General features: G+C 34.2%; 1 protein-coding gene across 1 annotated transcript in view; it reads right to left on the bottom strand.

Annotated features, from left to right (window-relative positions):
* RYR2 (ryanodine receptor 2) overlaps positions 1 to 21101 on the bottom strand; it is a 288052-nt gene that overhangs the window by 41138 nt on the left and 225813 nt on the right. The window contains exons 75-85 of the mRNA XM_057379481.1: positions 18247 to 18359; positions 17505 to 17601; positions 13154 to 13257; positions 12553 to 12604; positions 12366 to 12419; positions 10746 to 10769; positions 5868 to 5924; positions 4654 to 4753; positions 3660 to 3739; positions 1605 to 1681; positions 303 to 376 (exon numbers count right to left, since the gene is read on the bottom strand). Of these exons, the coding sequence (XP_057235464.1) occupies positions 303 to 376; positions 1605 to 1681; positions 3660 to 3739; positions 4654 to 4753; positions 5868 to 5924; positions 10746 to 10769; positions 12366 to 12419; positions 12553 to 12604; positions 13154 to 13257; positions 17505 to 17601; positions 18247 to 18359 (832 nt within the window). The remainder of the gene's footprint in view (positions 1 to 302; positions 377 to 1604; positions 1682 to 3659; positions 3740 to 4653; positions 4754 to 5867; positions 5925 to 10745; positions 10770 to 12365; positions 12420 to 12552; positions 12605 to 13153; positions 13258 to 17504; positions 17602 to 18246; positions 18360 to 21101) is intronic.

Genomic DNA, 21101 nt, shown 5'->3' with positions numbered 1-21101 from the left:
ATATCCTGAGTTGAAAGAGACCCACAAGGATCTCTGGATTCTAAATGCTGGCCCTTCACGGGACAACCCAAGAGTGATACCATGTGCCTGAGAGCATTGTCCAAGTGCTCCTTCAACCCTGTCAGGCTTAGGGCTGTGACCACTTCCCTGGGAGCCTGTTCCAGTGCCCAACCACCCTCTGGGTAAAGAACCTGTTCTTTATACCTAATCTAAACCTTCCCTCGGTTTTGTCTAATTCAGCTTGCTTCTGCAAAGTGTGAAAGAGAAATGTTCATGGGTAATTTCTGTTGAATCAATAGTACCTGATCCCTCTTCAGTCACCATACCAAGGCCTTCGGCTTTGTTCTGACGTTCAAATGCATTTAGGTCAAGAACACTGCAGTGAGAAAAATTACATTTGTCCTTTGATTAATTAAATATATGCAATATTTATTTTTATGAAAGTTGAAAAAAGATTTGTTATTTCATTGAAGTTTACAATCATACTAGCATCAAGAAGATACACCTCAGTGGCTTGATATATGTGTCTGTTACCAGATTACAAATCAACGCAACAGACTCAACCTGCTTTTCCCCTGAAACTGACCCCAGAATTCAGCTCTTTATGACTGACCAAAAAAAAGGCTAATGCATGCATTTATGATTTACCTACTTATTTTTAGATATTACAAAGAAACCAAGTTATTGACTATTTTTGTATTATAGGCCAGTTCATGCCAAGCAGCAAAGTCCATAAAGAAATCGTCATTATTGCTTCCACTTAGTGTTTCTCTCCCTCCACCTTCTAAAACACTGAAGCTGTCAAAAGGGAATATATATAGTAAACTAACCAGATTTAAGCAACAAACACCTTACATAATTCATTTGTGAATTGTAAAGTTCCGCCTTTCAGGGCTTTGTGTGTCAGCTGGCCAGGAGTAACTTTTATTTATATGCAAAAATGGGGCCACAGCCAGCATTAAGAAAAAGGAACATTACATGGTACTCTGGACATAACAAGAAGACTGAATTACCTGATCCAGGAAGCCCCTTTTAGTTTGATGTTTCATGTTTATTAATATATTATTTATTGATACAGTTTATTCTTAGTAATATAAAACATTTAAACACATTTTAATATATGAAAACAATATAAATTGTAAATAAGCAAGAATGGACAAAAAAGTCATAGTATCACCACAATTTATTAAAAAACGACATTCCATTCCTTTTCCTGATGTCTAAAAAGTCCCGTGAATACTTCTAAAAAAGCTGGGCTTCGCCAAAATCTTTATGATTACTTAAGATTGATAATTAACCTGATCTCTGCAGGATTACTAGATATCTCCAGAATTAGGGATTCACCTCTGAGGAATGCTCCTAAATCTGGAGTTGTTTTCTGCCACATCTCAGGTAGACACAAATTTCATGAACATTTTTGGAAAGAGCTCTATTACAGAGGTACACCCATAAGATTTCCATACCATGAGCACCACCCTGTCCTTTAACTCAAATCTAGCACATTGCAATTCCCAAGTTTGCATTGTGGAAGATCTTTCCAGAACTATAAATCCCATGGAGTAAAATATAAATGCAAAATAATAAATATTTTAATACTTTCTTACCTACAAGTCTGCATAAGACCAGCAAGGCTCTGAAAAAACCCCACATCCTTTTTATCCTTTAGGTAGTCAAGCATTTTCTGCAGTAAACACAAATAATTTATGCAGAGAATTAATATTCATATTATATGTTTAGCTAGGTAATTTAAGACTATATGGATTCTACACTATTAGTGAAGTTGGTGTTTGGAAATATGTCTAATATTTACAAATTAGATAAGAGTCTTGCAGAGAAAAATCCATATATCAAAACCAAAAGGAACATTTAATGTTCATGCGCTTTATGGAAAAGGTCACCCCTTTTGGATACACCTTCCTAAAGCATGGAAAATAAAGACCGTAATGAAAGTCAACACAACCAGAAGAATTTAGTGTTTAATGTAAATGCAATCTTACCAATACTAGGCTAAAAATTTGTATTGACACAACTGTTTCAACACCAGACAGCTTTTCATAAACTCAGCTTGTTTTGAATTATTTGAGTTGCAACAGCCTRTATGTAGACATTTGAGCATATTTTTAAATTTATTTTAGCTTTATTATAACGTGTAATAACTATCCAAAAAGATTTCAATAACAAGAATTTATTCAGTGGAGTGAACTGTGATTCTAGAATGCAATGTGTTGTTGAGTAAAGATACAGGATGGTACCAGAGCTTTCAATTGTGAGGAGAAGACACAATGCTTAAAGGTCAACCTTAGTAGGAAAGCTATAAGAATTCATGTTGTGAATGAAGCAAAACTATTTTTGAAAACAGCAAAAATAATAGGAAAAGTGGATAATAAATAACCTCCAAAATTGAGAGCAAATAAGCAGCCATTGCTCACAAAACATATCAGCACAAACCCAAGTAGGCCAAAGATTACAGAAAAAGAATACCCACCCCAGTCAACAACATTACACCAATAAAAGCAAAGAACTCCAGAGCAGAATGATGATACCAACTTTTCAAAACCACTACTGTACTGTACCTCTCCCCACTACCCACACCATTCTTCCCAAGAAAGACTGAAGAGCTGGTCTTAGGACCTAAAGGCAAACTGGGAAGTTGAGCATAACATCAGAGAAAACAGGTAGAAATGAGGCAAGTGAAAAAATCAGAATTCTAACTGTCTTACTGATGTTTTTAGGTTTTAAGTTTGTAATTTAGACTAGTAGCATTTGTATCAACAACAACTGATAATACTAAAAACTGTTTCCTGCATTCTGATTCATTGAGATTTTCACAAATAATTTTGAAGAATAGATTGTACAATTGCAAATTCAAATCATGTTACTATGTAAAAATCTTCATGATTAGTATCATGACATCACAGAGAACTAGCAGTGATTCAAACAAATAGTTTCTGCACAACTGCTAGTCTTTCCGGCCAATTCCTGGTAATGACAGCTCCTGAAAAGAACATTATTTTGGTTGAGTTCAGCTGCCTCACTTGGGACCTTCATTGTTCCCAGTGTATGGTTCAAACTGTCCTACAATAATTTGGTAATAGCAGGTATAAATCCTTCTCCACTCAGGAAACTTCAGCTAGTTCAGAATACCCAATATACCTTGCATAAGTCTCTTCTCTTCAACCTTGCAGAATTCTTTTAACATATCAGACTTGTCCATTGATCACCAGATTATCTTATGATAGATTAATTATTCAGGCTTGAGTTCTCTGCTTTTATCTGCAAGGCTCTGCATCACATAAGCTAAGGACTTCTGAAGTTATGTATCATTCTTTTTGGTGAAGACTGGAGTCAGCAATTTTGCTCGACTGGCTATAGGACAATGGCAATCCCCCAAGAAAGCCCTCCCTCCCAAAGAATTCCTACAGAAGTAAACAATATAATAAAATTTCCCCCTTACATCTGAAGTGCAAAACAAAACTTTTTAGCCTTGAAAATAAATAAGGAATACCCACCAAACAAGGTGCTTTTGTACACCGAAGGAATGAGAGGATRAACAGCCTGTGACAAACAGTCACACTATGTAATGCAGTGTCACAGTAACAATGACCATGGTATAAGGATGTGTACTCACTGGAATGGGTAGAAAGAAACCAGTACCTTACCTGTTGAACAGTAGAATTTCCTCCATTTAAGATGGCAATTCCTAGCTTTAGGGTAGCTGCAACCATTGGCCCCATCTCACCTAAAAAAATATTATAAATATGTATTTATATATATATATATATATATATATATATATAAAATCAAGAATATTTTATGAATTTATCCATTCAACAACTTGAAAAACCGACCTATTTTTCCTTCACGACCTCTAGTGTGACTCAGCACCTTCATGAGTGCCTGCAGACATGGTGTAATGTATACACAATACACAGTATAAGCAAGGAAGAACTGGCTTCAATGAATAAAAATCAATTGTTTCAATTGCTTCAGCATCCAACAGTTGATTTAAGGGCTCAAAATCGTAAGCTAGCTGTCAAATTTAACATGGTGTCCCTTCTGCATGGCAATTTAGATGCTTTCTTCCATTTTTTTCAGAAAAATTACAGTGCTCCAAGCATTTAGCTATAGTAAACAAACTTCATAATCAGGAATTTTTAAAACAGCACTACTACGGAAACAAATCACAAAAGAAAAAGAATGAAAGCATAAAACCTTAGAGTAAGATGGTTTCTAAGGGACAAAAGCATTGTTTATACTTCTGAAATGTTTTATCAAAGTACACCAATAAAGCAGGTATGTGGAGAATGGGGAATAACAAAAGAACTAAAGTCTACACCTACTTCAGAACCATACACATTACAGATTTTGAGGGCCATTTCGTCATTCAATACTGTTAAAAGTCATGAAGTGCTTCACACCTCCTCTAAATCAACACTAGATAAATTAATTCTAACTACAAAAGAAACAATAGTTTCATGAAAATTAATCATTATACTCTTTCTGGATTAGCTGTCAATTTTTGAAATTTCAAGTACATTTTGAATGCAAATCTTAGAGACAAACATACGTGTGTTTTGCCCAACAAGAAATACAATCACTTCAAAATTCATTCGAAAAAAGGTTTAAAATTTATTCTGTGCTCCAAAACCTTACCTTTACTTGCACTGATTGTCTGCAGAACCATCTCAGCAGCACCCCGATCATGCAGTCTGGCTTGTTGATACAGAAGTTTTTGCTTTTCCATTTCTTTTTCCTGAATAAAAATTCCAGTCATTTAAGATGAGATTTCAGTTACTATCAATCCTTCAAAGGTGCTTGGTTTTCTCTTAGTATATGGGCTCTATGGCAACATCATGGACCATTTTAATACATACAATGCTACTGAACAAATAATTAACAGGTAATTAAATAAATAATCTCCAGTTGGTATTTTTCTTTAATATGCTTTTAGCAGTTTATCTAGAAAGAGTCATCTCAATTGCAAATCATTAGGTTAGTTCAAAGCCCATGTTCATGATATATATACTGCACACATCAAACCTGCACTTTTGTGCTGTGTTTTTGTGCAACAGTTCATCATAATCTTAATAATTCTTAATAATCTTCTATAACGTGACCATAACTTCATACTGCTCAGTATGTGGCTCTTGAGTTGCAAGTTGTTGCTGAATGCCAGAGTAACAGAAGCATATCAGAATTGTTTTCAAAACGTATCTTTATATTACAATATAGATTGACCACCCTACTAACAGAATATTTGATAGAATACACTGTGCTTTTATATTTTGTATTCTCTAGCGGCAACAAACAATACTGCATGGCGTCGCTTGAGCAATGGTAAAGTTTGTTTCTCGTAATTTAAACTACTACCAAAAACATAAAGAGCATAAAGAGCAAACATAAAGGCACAGTTAATTCCAGATGAGTTTGAACTTTCATCGGGTTAATAGAAGTTTGCTGGAGAATTGAGGATGACTAAGCAGTATAAGTTGCAAAATGGAAGTTGCATAGAGCCCTTTGACAGTGAGTCCATCAGATGGCGTGGTAAAAAGCTTACTCAAAAGGAACATGACACAATCAGTTAGTATCATGTCCAAAAACACAACGCCCAAAATATGTATGACCTAAAAGCAGGACAGCTGCAGCAGAAGTAGCCAGAAAAACAGCTTTGCTGCCATAAACTTTCCATCCAAGTTACAGAAAAAATACATTAGAAGATGGAAGAGGTTTAAAAAATGAAGGCTTGCTAAATAGAGGGTATGAGTAATAAATTAAAAAAGAAGAGGTAAAAAAGAGAAATATGTTCAAATGAATGAAAAAAAACCTTTAACTCAAAAGCAAACCAACACAGACATTTATGCTGTTACCAGAGAGTTCTCGCCGAGGCTGGCAAATTTGTTTCTTAAATCTTTGATAATATCGTGCTGCGGAAACAAAATTCATCAGGGTTTTTTTTTTTTTTCACACTATTAGCTCTCTTGTGGTTAAATTGTATCTTGCTTTTTGCTTTAAATTATGTGACAGATCTAGATGGAGGCACAAAAAGGAAAAAAAAATGGCAGCGTTGCTTTGTATTTAGCCATGCTAAGGTTTGAGAGTTTTGCCTTCATGTTTAAACCTCTTCCTGGGAGTTCAACAAAAACAATACAGAAACATACACACACACGCGCACACACACACACCACACGCACAAACCACCAGAAAATCATGACATCACAACTTCAGTATAGCTAAAATAAAATATCTTCATTTGTTTCAGAAGCCACTGAAAACTGATCAGTGTTTCTTTTCTTAAAAGATACCTATTTATAAATATTTTTAATTTTAGACTCAACACCCTTTCATCTTCCTTTCACTGGAAAATTTATTATTCACAAGCCTAACACCAGCTATAGTACTTTCGCTTCTTTTATAAGAGTATCAAATATTTATAGGAATGCTTACAGAGCAAATGCATCTGCATAATCTAAAGACTAACTTCTTTCAGCAGCACTACAGAAGAACAGTAGGAAGATGCATTGCCAAACAATTTCAAATGGAAGAAATGGCATTTCCCATGGAAATCAAGATGTTTAGGTAATCAGTAATAAAACAGACTAAAAATTAAAACCAAAACCAACCAAAAAACACCAACAAAAAAAACCCACCACAAGCATTTCTTTTAAAAGCAACCATTTCTTTGATGACAGCCCACAAAGATCATGGTTCCTTCTTCAGCTTAACAATGCATTTTCACTGTTGCTTTCTCCATGCAAAGTCAATACATATATAAAATTGATGGCAGCACTTAGATGAAGTGGGCCATTCATTGCCTACCAAAGTATACTAAGTTAATAAGGTTATCCCCACAAGATGTGCTAAGATGTGTCTAAGATGTGCTCAGTGAGTGCATTGTTATCTGTGCTACCAGTTTCAGCTTTTTGCACTTTGTCCACTTGCCTGCCAGCTGAAGTCAAGAAAATCACCAAACTAATTAGCCAATTATTTGAGTTTTCTGTCATTCACAAAACCATCACAACAACAGCAAAAATATTTCACTAAAGAAAACACTTAAAATAATTTAACAAATTAAAAAAAAAAAACAAAACCAAGAAACCCAATAGAAACACACCAAAACAAAACCAACCCACACAGAAGAAATCTATTTTATCTTGGATACTTTCCACTCATATGGGAAAAAGTTGACCACTTAGGAATGTACACACATGTGTTCTCATATTATAGACGTTTTTCCAGCAACCTAGCGAACCATGGAAACTTTTGAATCATACTCTTGGAAAGCAAAGACCCAAACATTTTTTACTTAATTCTGTTTTTTGGTTTTAAAATCATTACAAGTAATATGCCAAAATACATCGGGCAAAACCACAAATTTTAGTTTGAATTTGTAGGCAACAAACTARTTAAAACTAAAGAGAAGCCTTAACTGAAATACTGAAATTCTTAATTTTCCTTTAATTCAGACAGAGACATGTTCTTGGAGCCTCCGTTGCAGCTAAGACATATGGAGAAGTTTGTTTGCTGCCACCATTAAGCTCTAAGAAACAGACTGCTGGCATAAGAGCCTACCTTTACAGAACATTCTTTTTTCTTTTTTTTTTCTTTTTATTTTTAAATATGAATTAATGAAATTAAGTTAAAGAAAATCAACAAAGAGATAGAAAGAAGAAGAATTACTTTCAACTCAGTGAGTAGAAGATGAATGCTTCTCCTTTGAATTGTCTCCATATTTTATACTTTTCAAGACTTCTGTTTAGTCCAGAGAACAAATCCAGTTAGACAGGTCTTACGCCATCAAAATATCTGTTCATTTCAATGTCAGGCATGCATGAGTATAAGCTATGTAATTAAAATATCAAGTATTCACACATAACACTTATATATCTTTATATATATACATCTTTATATTATTTTTATCCTTTAAATTCAATATATGCTGCTTTATGCTCTATAGATAAAATTTAATTTTTCCTAAATCATTCCTTTTGGATTTCATCATTGATACAACACTTCTTGTTGCAAGGGGTTTGGACTAAATGACCTTTAAAGGTCCTTTCCAACCCAAACTATTCTATGAACAAGTAATTTATTCTGTAGTGTAGAAAGTGAAACCATGCCTTAAGGTTTCATACGATCCACTACAGGTAGGAAAAACTGATGAAAACCACATTTTTACATACTGGTTGGAATGTTTAATTTCTTTTAATTGATAAATTGATTACAGAGTCTGATTTTAATTCATGTAATATATAGTTACTTATTGTAAATACGTGGTATATGGACAGTTTATTCAGAATTTGTGACAGGAAGAGATAGAGGTAACCATCTTCAAAGGGCTGGAGCCTTAGGAAGTTGCATTATTTTCATGCACTTAAACTTGAAAATTTTTGTCTAAGTGACTATACAATGTATCATTTTGTCTAAAAATTTGTGAATACAAAAGTCTATCGACAAAGATGCTACCAGTAATAGGAACAAAAAGAACTGACATAGGAAGCTCTATTTCCTCCATTTATTTTATTTTATTCCTGTAAGAAGCCTATTTAAGTCAATTTAATTCAAATTACTTTAAAATATGAGCTAGATTTTGACTCTTTCTTTCAGCTCCCATCCCATATTTAGAGCACATTAACATGTAGCAGTGACTCAAATACAGAAAATTGTTTGCATTCAGCTACTGAAACAGCTTGATTTGAAATAATTTCCTATCAGATAGAATCAAAGGGGACAGTGACACCAACTTTATAGGGTATCTGAGTATCTGTTTTATATGACAGAAAGTTAACTTAGAGACCAAGGGCAAGGGGCAAAGATAACTGCAATAACTCAAAGCAAGTACTAGCAGGTAAATGCTGAAAGGAACAGACCAACACACAGAGAACATTATTGTCACCTCCCTGCTTTCCACACAGTGAACTCAATAAGAATTAATAGTGCAAAAATGAGTCTATACTGCATGAGATATGGGCATGAAAACTGTCAATAAAATACACTCGGCATTTTCATCACATTCTAAGCTTGCCGAAATGTCTCTGTTGCTCTGACTGTGAAAAGATTCAAGACTTCAAATACCATACATTTTTAAAGTCTAGAGAAGCAGTAGACTTTTATCCCTATACAAATTGAACAGTCTTTTTACATGCACACACACGATAGAATAAAAGGATTGCCTTTAATATTTACGTTTTTTTTGCCAGACAGAAACACACGTGCACACACACACACACACACAGCTGTTACACAGTTTCACATCTGTGCAACTGTCTCCTGTCATGTGTGAAGAAAGCAATGACTATTTCTTGTTGTGCTCTTTTTTTCCCTTTTAAAACACTTCTCAGTCGGCAAGACAGAAAATTTTCTATGAAGCATGTAAGATTTGGTGTACAGCAAACAGGTAAGCAGAGTGATAGATACACAGTATTTGAATAACTGAATGTTTGGAATTTAAAAAAAAGACATTCTATTGTTAGATTACTTATATATTTTCTTTGGGGTTTTCTAATAGGCAATTTGTCTTTGTAGCAATTACAATACCTTTTAAATAAGTTTTTGTGAGCACATTCATCTTCCAGGATAATGCCTTTATTGTATGAAGATAGAACAGACCTGTGCAAATTTTTGGAGGAGTAAGAGTAAAGTTGATTCTGAAATACATCTTCTCTCCCCACATATGCATGGGTATGTCTTTATTTTGTGATCTGAATGTTTACAGAAGGCTAGCAAACAAAATACCAAAATCATTTTGCTCTTTTCCACAGAGATTACAGTTGTTTCCCTACATTGCCATAGGAAACAAATTTGAAGTTACTGACCATTAGCTAAATCTGTCCATTTCAAATCTCAAGTACATCAACTTTACTTACTCAAACTGTCATTAGCCACAGCACAAATAACTGCATTTCAACACCTCTGAACCAAAAATTAGCTACTCTGTACACCATACCTTCTCTCAGATTATCACCCTTGCAGTACCACCAGCAAGTGGCCTGAGCTAACAGTAGGAACTGAGACTTCTACCTGCATGAAGAAACAAGCAGACTGATGCATAGCCACAGAATACCTTTTAGCAACAAATGATGAGGCTTTCATAAGACACAAAAGGCTGTGTAAGAAATTGAGCCTACAAAAAAATTAACAATGAAGTTTCAGAGCTATTGCCTCTATGTTCTTAGAGAAAACATGGAACTAGGAATCATTTCAGGTAAGGAATAGCTAGGGACTTTCTATCAAATACTGCAATGATGAAAACTAAGGACTTAGTGAATTCCAAAGGATCTGAATCAGAGACAAACTATGATTGATGCTCTCTCTGTGACAGATACCAGAAATAGAAATCTACCACTGTATCAGAAATATGTCTCTGCTAAAATACAGAAGAAATGTTCAACTACTGTTCCTTAATAGTCAAAGCAGCTGTTACAGTAATTCAAATGAAATCATAACCAGAAAGAAGATAACTGATGCACAAAAGGCATGAACAGCAAAACAACACAAACAAGCCAAATGACATTTTGTTTTCCCCAAAACAGTATCGCAGTTTTACATGGCATATTCTGCATAAGTAACTCCTGGAGTCTATAAAGTGTTTGTACACAAAAAGGGTTTGGTAGAGAGGTCATGCTGGAACTGAAATGTTAAAAACCATTTCACGACCCTTTAGTTGAACTTATCCAAGATGTTGGGCCTGAAAAATCACAAAATTAGACCCAGACAAATACACACAGATTTTTTTTTTTTTGTTTTACCTTGCTGCGTTGTGATCCTGTCACCTTAAGGACGGGCAAGGACAAGAAGCGAAATAGTAATAAGAAAAAGAAGTCCAAAATTTTTTTCTGCAGGTGACTCACCAAATACATACACAAAATTGTCTTTTGAACATAAAAATGCATTATTTAAACATAAGTTTCACAGCTACAGGAAAAATAACAAGAAACAAATGAATAGGATCTTCTCTCAAAACAAAAAATTGAATGCTGAACAAAGAACCCATTAGCAGCACTAACAAATTCCTATTGATAATTTTTTTCATTCACCTCAATAACTTCCTATATATCAATTTTCACATTTATAAGCACAAGGCTTTTGATATCTAACAAGCACATTTGGCTAACTGATAAAAGCTTATAGGAATGAATATTCTTTTTTCTGATCAATGGTAGGCTATTAACTTTGCATTCCCAGAGGAAAAGAATAAAAAATCAGCAAAACACTCTGAAATTTGAGTTCACACTTAGATATTTACCAAGAAACAAAAATTTATATATTGAGTCTCTTACTTGTAACTGAACTGGACTTCTGAGTGATTGAAAAGAATTTAGTATTGATATTCTTCCTGATTTTTTTATACAGTCAAATAGGGAATATGTACATATGCAATAAAATAATTCAGTGCTATATCATGCAGCATCATGTAGAAAACATATAGAACACACTATGCATATAAAATAATGGAATAAAAGTAAACATGACCCAAACCACTCAACAATAAGAAAAACACATATAGTTTTATAACAAATCAATCAGTATATTTAGAATTTTTTTTAAAAAGTGCTTATTTCACATTTCTGTGTTTTAGTAGAGATATGAAATGTAAGTATTAATTGATTTGTAAGACATAAGGGAGACATTTATGTCAGAATTGTAATAAGCCCACATACATTAAAATTAAAAATTTTAACAAGTTAATTCCCTCAGTATCCTCTCAAAGAGACAAATTTCTTGCAAACTCCATTTTATTATAAGGAAAAAGAGAGACAGATCCCAGAGCAAGTACATGACTACTTAATTTCTTACACTTGTAATCAACTCATGTGTATACCCTTTTTTCACTAAAAACTCAACATAAAACAATAAATACGGATTTCCTATTCTCAACATAAGCAAGAATCCTACCAGTACTGATGAACAAAAGTTCACATATTATTGAGAAGCACTAATATCTATGCGAACATAAAACTACTATATGAATTACTGGTTAYGGCTACTGCAAAAAGTAGTATTATTTAAGTATTTTAAAAATCCAAACTAAAGGTACAGCAGAATACTTTAAAAGATAGTCTGTTATTAACAGACTTTTAGAATTAGTTACTATCTGAAATACCTAACTGAAAAGTTAAAGTCAATGAGATAAATAAGTTCCACTAAATTATTCTCTGTATAATCTTATATTATATGATACTGTGCATGTTTTTGTTTCACTAAATAATCTGGTGACTCATATCTGACATATCCAGCTTGTGACATGCAGTTCACTGGCCTAAGAAGCTGCAGTAAGCCATGAACCAAGAAACAAAAATGTCAGCTGGAAGCCACAAAATAATGTCTAATGTGACAAAAAAAAAACAAAAACCCAAGCATAATCTTACTTCAAAACTCTTCACTTCTTCTTCACCATCATCGTCTTCTTCATCATGGCAGCTCTGATACCATGTAGAAAGAAAACATTGACTAATAATTGCAATTTACTGGTAACACTTTACAAATAATTTCTTTTGATCTTCTTCACTAACTTAATTGAAAGACAAAATATGCAAAAGATATCAAACAAGTTACCTTTGCCATAATGTCAGCATAAGCCATATACAGGAAATCTTCTTCCAATTTGCTGGTTAATAGAGAAAGGAAAGGTAAAATGAGGGAGATTAGAATCATTACAGTAACATTGAAGTGCCAAAATATTTTTAAACATCTTACAAATATTTTTAAAGAATTTCAATGCTCATAACTAACTAGAGAAATATTTTTGGAAAATGAAGACATCATTAACTTATTCAAGTATTAAAGTATAGCCAGTTACAAGCGCAGTACTCAGAAATTCATAAACACCTTCCAGTAAAGTGAATATAGCTAATTTTTCAATTATACTTAGAATATACTTCACATTCAGAATATAACTGTCAATAGGGAGCACAGACAGGAGACAGAGGAGTAGTAAGTGCTGAACACAGCATCTATAGCTGCAAAAAGGTCATGCTAAAATCTGTACATACCACAAGCTAAAGAGGTTTGAGTGTAACTCAAACTCACTGTATGCTCATACGCACGTTTTGGACTAGTTTATGCAATCCCACTTGAAAAGAGACAAATATGACTTCAAATACAGGAGTAACCTGAAAATCTGCATACACTTTGTAGTCTCTAACACCATCCCTACCATTTTTCAGTCAAGGCTGTTCGACTGAATAGCAGAATAAGTTGATGTAAAGGATCAACTCTTTTAAGGCTTTCATCTTCTTCTGGTGGTTCCTCCCCAGGCTTCTTTAGGGAAAAAAAAAAAAAGATTTTTAAAAGTATATTCAATTATCTGTAGTAAACAGCATTTTACTCTATGAAATTTACTAAACATTAAATATTAACACATGTAATTTTGATTTGGACAACCAGGAGGAAGCAACTTCCAAGCAAAGTATGAAAAAATTGAATCCTGACTGTGTTTATGATCATGAAGACTTAAAGATACAACTTGCAAAGCTTTGGATTTCCTCTCCTCATAAAAATTAACCCTCTTCCCTAGATTCTGAAAATAACTTCAGTCTTTGACTCTGTTATCCAGAACTAGTAGTAACCAGATGCCATCATTTACTATTATGCTGTTAGCTGCTCACTATGTTAACCAGCTTCATCAGCAAGAAATGAGAACACACTCTTTCAAATTTATGCCCGGTATAATGTCCACTGAGATACTCTGAGACACTTTGAGGGAGAAGAAATGCAAACCTGAAGCTCACCACAGTTTTAGACACAAGGACAACAGTAATCTACCAACAAGAGTAATGTTGGAGGGATGTAGAATTTTAGGAGGTGACAAATCAGTAATACACAAAAAAATATATGACTCAATAATATATGTAAATGCACAAAGAGGGTTCTTTTTTCATGTGTTATTTTGCTTTCAGTTTTAGACAGCTCTAGTTAGTTTTCTTTGAAAGAAAAATGTAGTCCTAAATACCATAATGTCAACCACCAAGGCAATGTTCTGAAAAGAATCTCTACAAATCAGTCCTCTGACTTCAGGTCTTTTGGCAAATGACATTTCAGGAAGTAAGTTTTGCCTCTCAAGTTATTAACAAAATTGCTTCATCCAGACACTTTTTCCTGTGAAGAATATGGTAGCTCAAAGAAAACTGGTTGCATAAAATATGCCCACGCTTCCTCCTTGTTTTCACCTAGCACTATACACCAAAATACAGATTAAAAAAATGCATGCATTGATAAGACACCACGAGTAAGAAATTATTATATTATCATATGTTATCTGTTAAGCAATAAGGATGGGTTGGCCACTTCAAGGAAAATGGATTTTTGTCAGTTAAGAAAAGAAATCTTGCATGCCATACAGATTCCTGTGGGAAGGCTTATAGATCTCTATGAGTGCTAATCTGTGCCTGTGAAGCTCACCTTTCCCACTCAAACATATCTATTTGCAGCTGACAATTATATTCACAACTTTAGTTGACATATATGCATAATAGTTATTTCACATGCCACCCTATGATGTCCACACAAAGTTCATTTCACATTTTTCAGTATGTGACGACATTTACAGTATCAATAACAAGAGCAGAACAATAATGAATGTCTTTCCCTGCTCTTTATTTCAATCTCATTTAGAATGCTGACTTTTCTTTTTAATTAACTGGCAGTATTCCGTACTTCATAATGTTATCAACCAGAATATCTCCCTAATGCTATAAAAACTGATGAAACAAAAGGGCAGTAGTTGTGTTAATGTGTTACTAGTTTTCACAGATTCATTCAAATTAAATGGAAGATCAAATTCACCAATGACTAAGCTAAGTAGAACTAATTATTAAACACAGCATGAACACTAGAATCAAATGCTTTTCTGACATTTCTGGGAGATAAGTATGCTCAATTTTCAATGTCTTGAAACACTTGCCCTATATTATTTAGGTAAAAAAGTTTTAACTGAATGTAACATAAGAGGGTAAAACAAATAGATTGGTTAAGTTTTAGATGCCATTTAGAATCCTGAATACTTTAAGAGTATTATTTTATGTAATCTAATTATTAAACACCTATTAAAAATATTGTTCTTACAAGTTATTATGTCCACTAAAGTCTACCAATAAAATAAATCAACAGTTACGTCAAATGAGCTTAAGTGTTCATATAACCTATTTATTTAAGCAGATGCATTTTTACAATTAATAAAAGGTGTTGAATACCTTATGATGCTGACATCAAACATTAAAAATCTAGCTCCCTCAGAGGGTTGATGTCTTGAATCAGAATTAAGAATCAGCCCAATGAAGCTCCTCAAAGAGAGGACAAGTACATACTTTCCTCCTTTAATATCTCAAGTTGAAGAAGGGGTGTCACTCTTGTGTAACAAACTTAAGGACAGAAGATTCAGGGAACAAAACTGCAAGTTTAATTTTAGTTCTCTGCATTTATGGGATGGAAATACTCAACTCCCACATCCCAGAAAAAGCTCTTACCACAAGTCTGTAAATTGCCTGGAACTGGCAAAGCCAGGAAGAAGGTAGCTTTGATTGTATTTGTTCCTTTAAATAATTTTTACTTGGCAAAGAAGAATGGTCAATATTCTCAGTATTGAGAAAGAGTTCACTACAGCATAAAAGATTGTCGTTTACTAAGTGCAGAGAGGTAAAGGACACGAATCTTGCCTTTGGTTTCTGGATCCTGGATTAATCCAGCTTTCTACTCAATATGTGAACTCAATAAGTTCAGAAACTTCAGACAATCCTAGCACACATTAGAGAGCCCAAGGCTCCCCCTTTCTCCCCTTCCAGGTGAGTTCTGCCACCACAGCCTGGGCTGTGATTCCATCTTGTCATCTTAATAAACTTCTAACTCCTTGCTACACCAGGGCATCGTTTCTCTACAGCAACCTTCACCAGCAACACAACCACATCTTTCATGTAGTCCACAAAGCATTCTGGGTCAGCTCCACAGAGCTGAATTATGGAACCTCAAACTCGCACCCTTCTGAGAGTGAGTGCTCTAAGGAAGCAAGATTGTGAGAGAAATTTATTTAAAAGACAGATGCGGTTTTGTGTGCTCCTATGTATGAAAGGTGCAATATATTTGCCCTTAAGAGAGCAATGGAAACACACATAACTGTATGTTTGAGGAATTATAAGGGAATTCTTTTAGTTTTTTAATAAAACAAAGGATGATATAAAAGCCAGGCCAATCATATTTTGTCTTCTCTGTGATACATTTTCACTCAGGCTACCTGCTGGTAAGGAGTTATTAATAAACTTAACAAATACATAGGTTAATTGAGGAGATAAAGAGAAAACCCTTCAAGTTATTGAAACCAAATTACCATGCTGGGTTATTTTGTTACACATGCACACCTGTACATACATGCACACATGAAAAGAACTATGTTGTTTCCCTAAACACTCACACTCCCAACTACTAAAATACAATTTTTGAGACTGAACCTGCACTATTTAAAAAACTTGCTTTATGTTGGGATACATGAGCATATCAGTTTAAAAGGCTGTATATGAAGTAAGTATCTGTAGAAGTCTTGCTTTTCCACAGTGCTTGATCATACAATAAGGATGAAAAAAATTATTAATTAATTAATGTGTGCAGGCAGAACTGAATTCCATAGTCTGTTTGTGTTGAGTTCATTGCTGCTGATTTTCCTTTCACTATTTTGATCCTTATTTTCAAAATTGTTTACAACTTGCGTAGCKGGTTTTAAGCATAAGCTTTAAGCAGTAAAAGCAAAATAATTTTTTTTTTTCTAATAGAAATTTTCCAGTTAGCTTCCTTTCTCTATTGCAGAGAGCAGGCTCTCCTCACAATAAAAAGACCAATCTCAGACTGTGTTCTGTTGGACCTCTCCAGAACTGAATCAGCTCCTAGTACTCGTTCTTGCCCAGCCTGTGAAAGAGCTGCCTTTCAGAGAGAAAATTGTAAGGGACAGTGACCCCAGACTTAACTGAAAATCACCGAAGGCATTTACAAGGCTAAAGATATGGCTCTAACACTTCACCACTGGGAAAAAATATCCACAAGGATGGACAAGACGATTCTTCTGTGAAAAAGCATCAGACTGACAGCTTCTGAGGAACTGACTGATCTCAGACTGGAATTCCTCCAGTTTCATATTCTAACTTTTTGACTTAAATGATTTTAATGTGGATTATGCCATCCTCAAATATACAAAGGTTAGCTGCAAAACACGAGGACATAAGCTGTTCCAATTCTTCACAGGGCAGAAGATAAGAGCTAGGGGATTGACAGCAATTGATATGTAATTTAGAGAAAAGCTTTATGAAAGGTTATTGAAGTCCTGAAGCAAACTGCCTGAAGGGATTTCCGAATCTACATCATTTGCAATTTTTATAAAGCTGTCAGAGTTACTCGGTTACAGCTCACCCCTTTGGGTAGAGGTAGCTTAGGTGATACCTGAGGTACCTCATAGACGTGTAATTATTACTATACAAGATGAATGTTAATCCACAGTACATTCCTATGACCCTTTCACCCAGACGTACTGCTAAGTCTTCGATCAGTTTGTCTTCAAAATAATGCTCTTCTGTTTCAATCCAAGATTTATCATAGCCTTGAAGAAAGAGATTAACGGCTCGGTGTCTGAAAAGGAACATTTAAAACAAAAGCTGTAAACTTTTAAAAAGAGGATTTCGTCAATATGAATTTCATTTGGCTTGAAAAACTGTCCAGTCATAACAGCAATAATTCAAAAGAAAGGCAAAATTTATATGATCAAATCTGCCAAAAGAACCCATTTAAAAAAATAAATTTACATTAATTAATGTTCTATTTAAAAGTGCATTCCACTAACTCCTAAAATCGATATTAAAATGTAGTAATAATGATTTAGGAACAGATAATTAATAAAGCCTTAAAGAAATTTGAACATAATAAATAAACTAAATTGCCACATTGGTGAGTTTTATTTTTAATATAAAATATTTTTATATTATTTTAATTCAAATATTACTATAACAGCATTCAATAACTTTGACTCTGCTCAATAACTGCATTTTTAATGTTAAGAATTAGACTTCAAATCAGAAATTGAAAATTATATTTTTTGTTATTATTTTCAAAAGATAGAAGAAAATCATCAAACCCAAGAAAAGAAAGCAATACACAAACTCCATTACCAAGTAGTTTATCAATTACTGGTTTACTTTTTTTTTTTTCCTTTTGATCTTGCCAAATAGCTCTGTATGAACATTAGCGCATTTGTGAAAGACAGAATATAGCTCTTACCTAGGCAGATTATACAATGGTGCCATTCTAAAGCAGGCCACTACTGCTCTTTTCCTCTGTTTAGACAGCAGCTTATGCCACACTGCTTTTTTGGAACGCTGAGGATGCTCAACCTGTTACACAAAATACACATGGAAAAATAATGGAGAAATGCCCCTAGTGTCTGGACATAGCAATATTAGTAAAAATGTTAGTTAACAGAGAAATTGAGTGGAAAAGCAACAGAAGAATAGATCAGAAAAAGTATTCCAGTCAGAGTTCAAGCATTCAGCCAAATCATAAGAATCAGAACTTAGAAAATAAACTTTAAGCAAAAATCTCCCTCTCCTGATATGATGCAGATATTCCTTTTTTACTTCATTCTATTTTTTCAATTTTTTAGATAGAATACTATGATCAATAATACCATGTCTCAGGAAACCTTAACTTTTAATGCAAAGAAACTTCACTCCTATCTTTAATATGTAACTCTTTACACATGTATAGGTAAATTATACACCTTCACATTGCCTCAGACAAAATTTTTTTAAGAAATTTTAATGGATACAATTAATCTTTTATTTGTAATATTTACCATGATCAGCTATGATGGAAAGGAATTAACTTTAAAAAGGAGTGACAGGTGCAAAGACTTAAGACTAAATATTTTCCATGAATTTATACAGACAGAATGTCCATAAAATAATTCAAAGCACTTTAGCTACATTTCACAAAACTGCATATATCTGTCTTAAGACATATTCTCTTTCTGCATCCTGGCTCTACAGTAGCATGAGAGGAAATTGGGTGTGCTCCATCTGTATCTTTTATGTTTTTAGGGTTTTTTCTTCCACCTTTCATTCTTGTTTCCATCTGAAGAAAATTACTACTCTAGTTCTGAAGGGCACCTGCACACTTCTGTATATAGCCCTACTGGATAACTGGGAACGACTATTGCAGGCTGCCCTATGGATCATTCCTTTCTCACAGTCTATTCATAGTTTCTGGGATTCATTTCATTTCCATAAAGATTATAACATCTGATTTAACCTACACCATTGTTGTAGAGTTAAGGTGGGGATGACTTCTGGGGGGACTGTTTGGTTTTCTTATGGGGGGTTTGTTTCTTTTACAAACAACTACACTCCTCTGTGTTCTGCCAGCATCGAGGAAGCCAGTGGAAGTTAGCATTTCTACTCTGAAAGATTTGCTAATTCTCCCTTGCAACAAAATCAAGCATTATATGTAAAAGATGTAGAGACAATTCCGATGTTTATGTAGACTCAATATTCAATCCAAATTTGGTTATCCAGTTTAGTGAAATAAAAAAAAAAAAAAAAAAATCAATAGTTAAACAATGAACATTTGATTAAACAGACAAAATCACTGCCAAGCATTTAATGACATATAAAATTATACTTGTAAGATTAAATGGCAACAATCTTAAACCAGTTCCTTCTAAAAGATAAATACAAATGAAAAATATTTTTAAGTGAWAGGACAAAAAAAGCATTCACTGCAAACATGTTTATGGTCACAAGGAAAAGCCAGCACTAATAATTTACAGGTCAGACAAATCCAAATGTGAAAGTTAGGTAATTAGTAATATCTTCACAAACAACTATAAATTCCTCTATACTTTCCCAAAAGAAATAGCCTCGGCCTATGCAAGCAGATTTCTGAAAATGATAATAAAGAGGAAGAAGTTATCTCTGCATGGAAGGAAAATACAAAGAATGAACTGATCGTTTCTAGTGCAGTAAGGAAAGCATTCAGAGTAGGTAAATATGGAGAACAGAGTATTTGTATACATACAGCAAATGATCACTCAAGACTATCACAAAAACAGATGCAGTGCTCACATATTCATTACTTTTAAAGACACTGAATTGCCCATTTCAGTAACAAAAGCTCCTGAGCATTTATCTGCAGAAGACAAGTAAAGCTGTGGGGCTAAATCTTTAAACAAATAGCCACAAGGCAGTCATAAAAAAAGCAGAAAGCATTTACTTGACAACAAGTCATTATCTAAGTCTGATCAGAAATACTGATCTTAAAAGCTGATATGGTGTTATTGCAATGGGAATCCATCTTGTTCTGCTGGACTATACATGGAGTGTGACTGATCCTATGACAGAACATGGAAAACAAATGAATCATACCTTGGGTTTCACTCACTTGAACAACTCCAAACGACACAAACTAGCCAATTTAAATACATGATGGTAAAGCTAAAATGCCAGAAATCAAGAGATTGTATATGCTGTTCGAATTCAAACACAAGAGTCTAATGCTGAATTATACAGCTCCTGACTAATAAATTTACTTTCAGCTCAGTCAACTTTGATAAAAGCAGGGTAAAAGAGAAGACCTTTTGCCCCCCACCCACAGCTTCTCTCTATTCTTTCCTCACAGTAACTGTATTTCCTTCCAAATCAGAACCCATTCTCCTGTGTCTCTCTCTCTCATGGGCAAACCATGAATGACCAGGATTCAACTCCATATTCCATTGCTTTTTTTTTTCTCATTCCTTATGGCACACTGTGTAAAGCTGTTTAGCCTTGTTTAGACTTGCAGCAAGTCCATACAAGGCTGGCAAACAACACGAAGAAGAGTTGTGTGATGCAGCAGACAGGACACAGACATTCACATCAGCACACCTGCAGAGTGTTTGCACGAGCACATTTACACATCTCTCAAGTTCCTATTGACTGAACCAGACACCTCATCACAGTGTGGAAACTTCCTGACATCAGATCTGAAAACTTGTGATAAGCTTCTGAGTAAACCCAACCAATCTAATAAGAATACAAGAAGGCCTTGCATTCTCAAATGTTCTTTGAAAAGGGGAAAAAAATTCATGAGTAAATTTTATA

The sequence above is a fragment of the Malurus melanocephalus genome, unplaced genomic scaffold (assembly GCF_030028575.1).
Source record: "Malurus melanocephalus ecotype Western Australia unplaced genomic scaffold, MMel_1.1 scaffold_408, whole genome shotgun sequence".
Lineage (NCBI taxonomy): Eukaryota > Metazoa > Chordata > Aves > Passeriformes > Maluridae > Malurus > Malurus melanocephalus.
The sequence above is the reverse complement of the archived record's forward strand: the minus strand, read 5'-3'. Positions and strand labels throughout refer to the sequence as shown.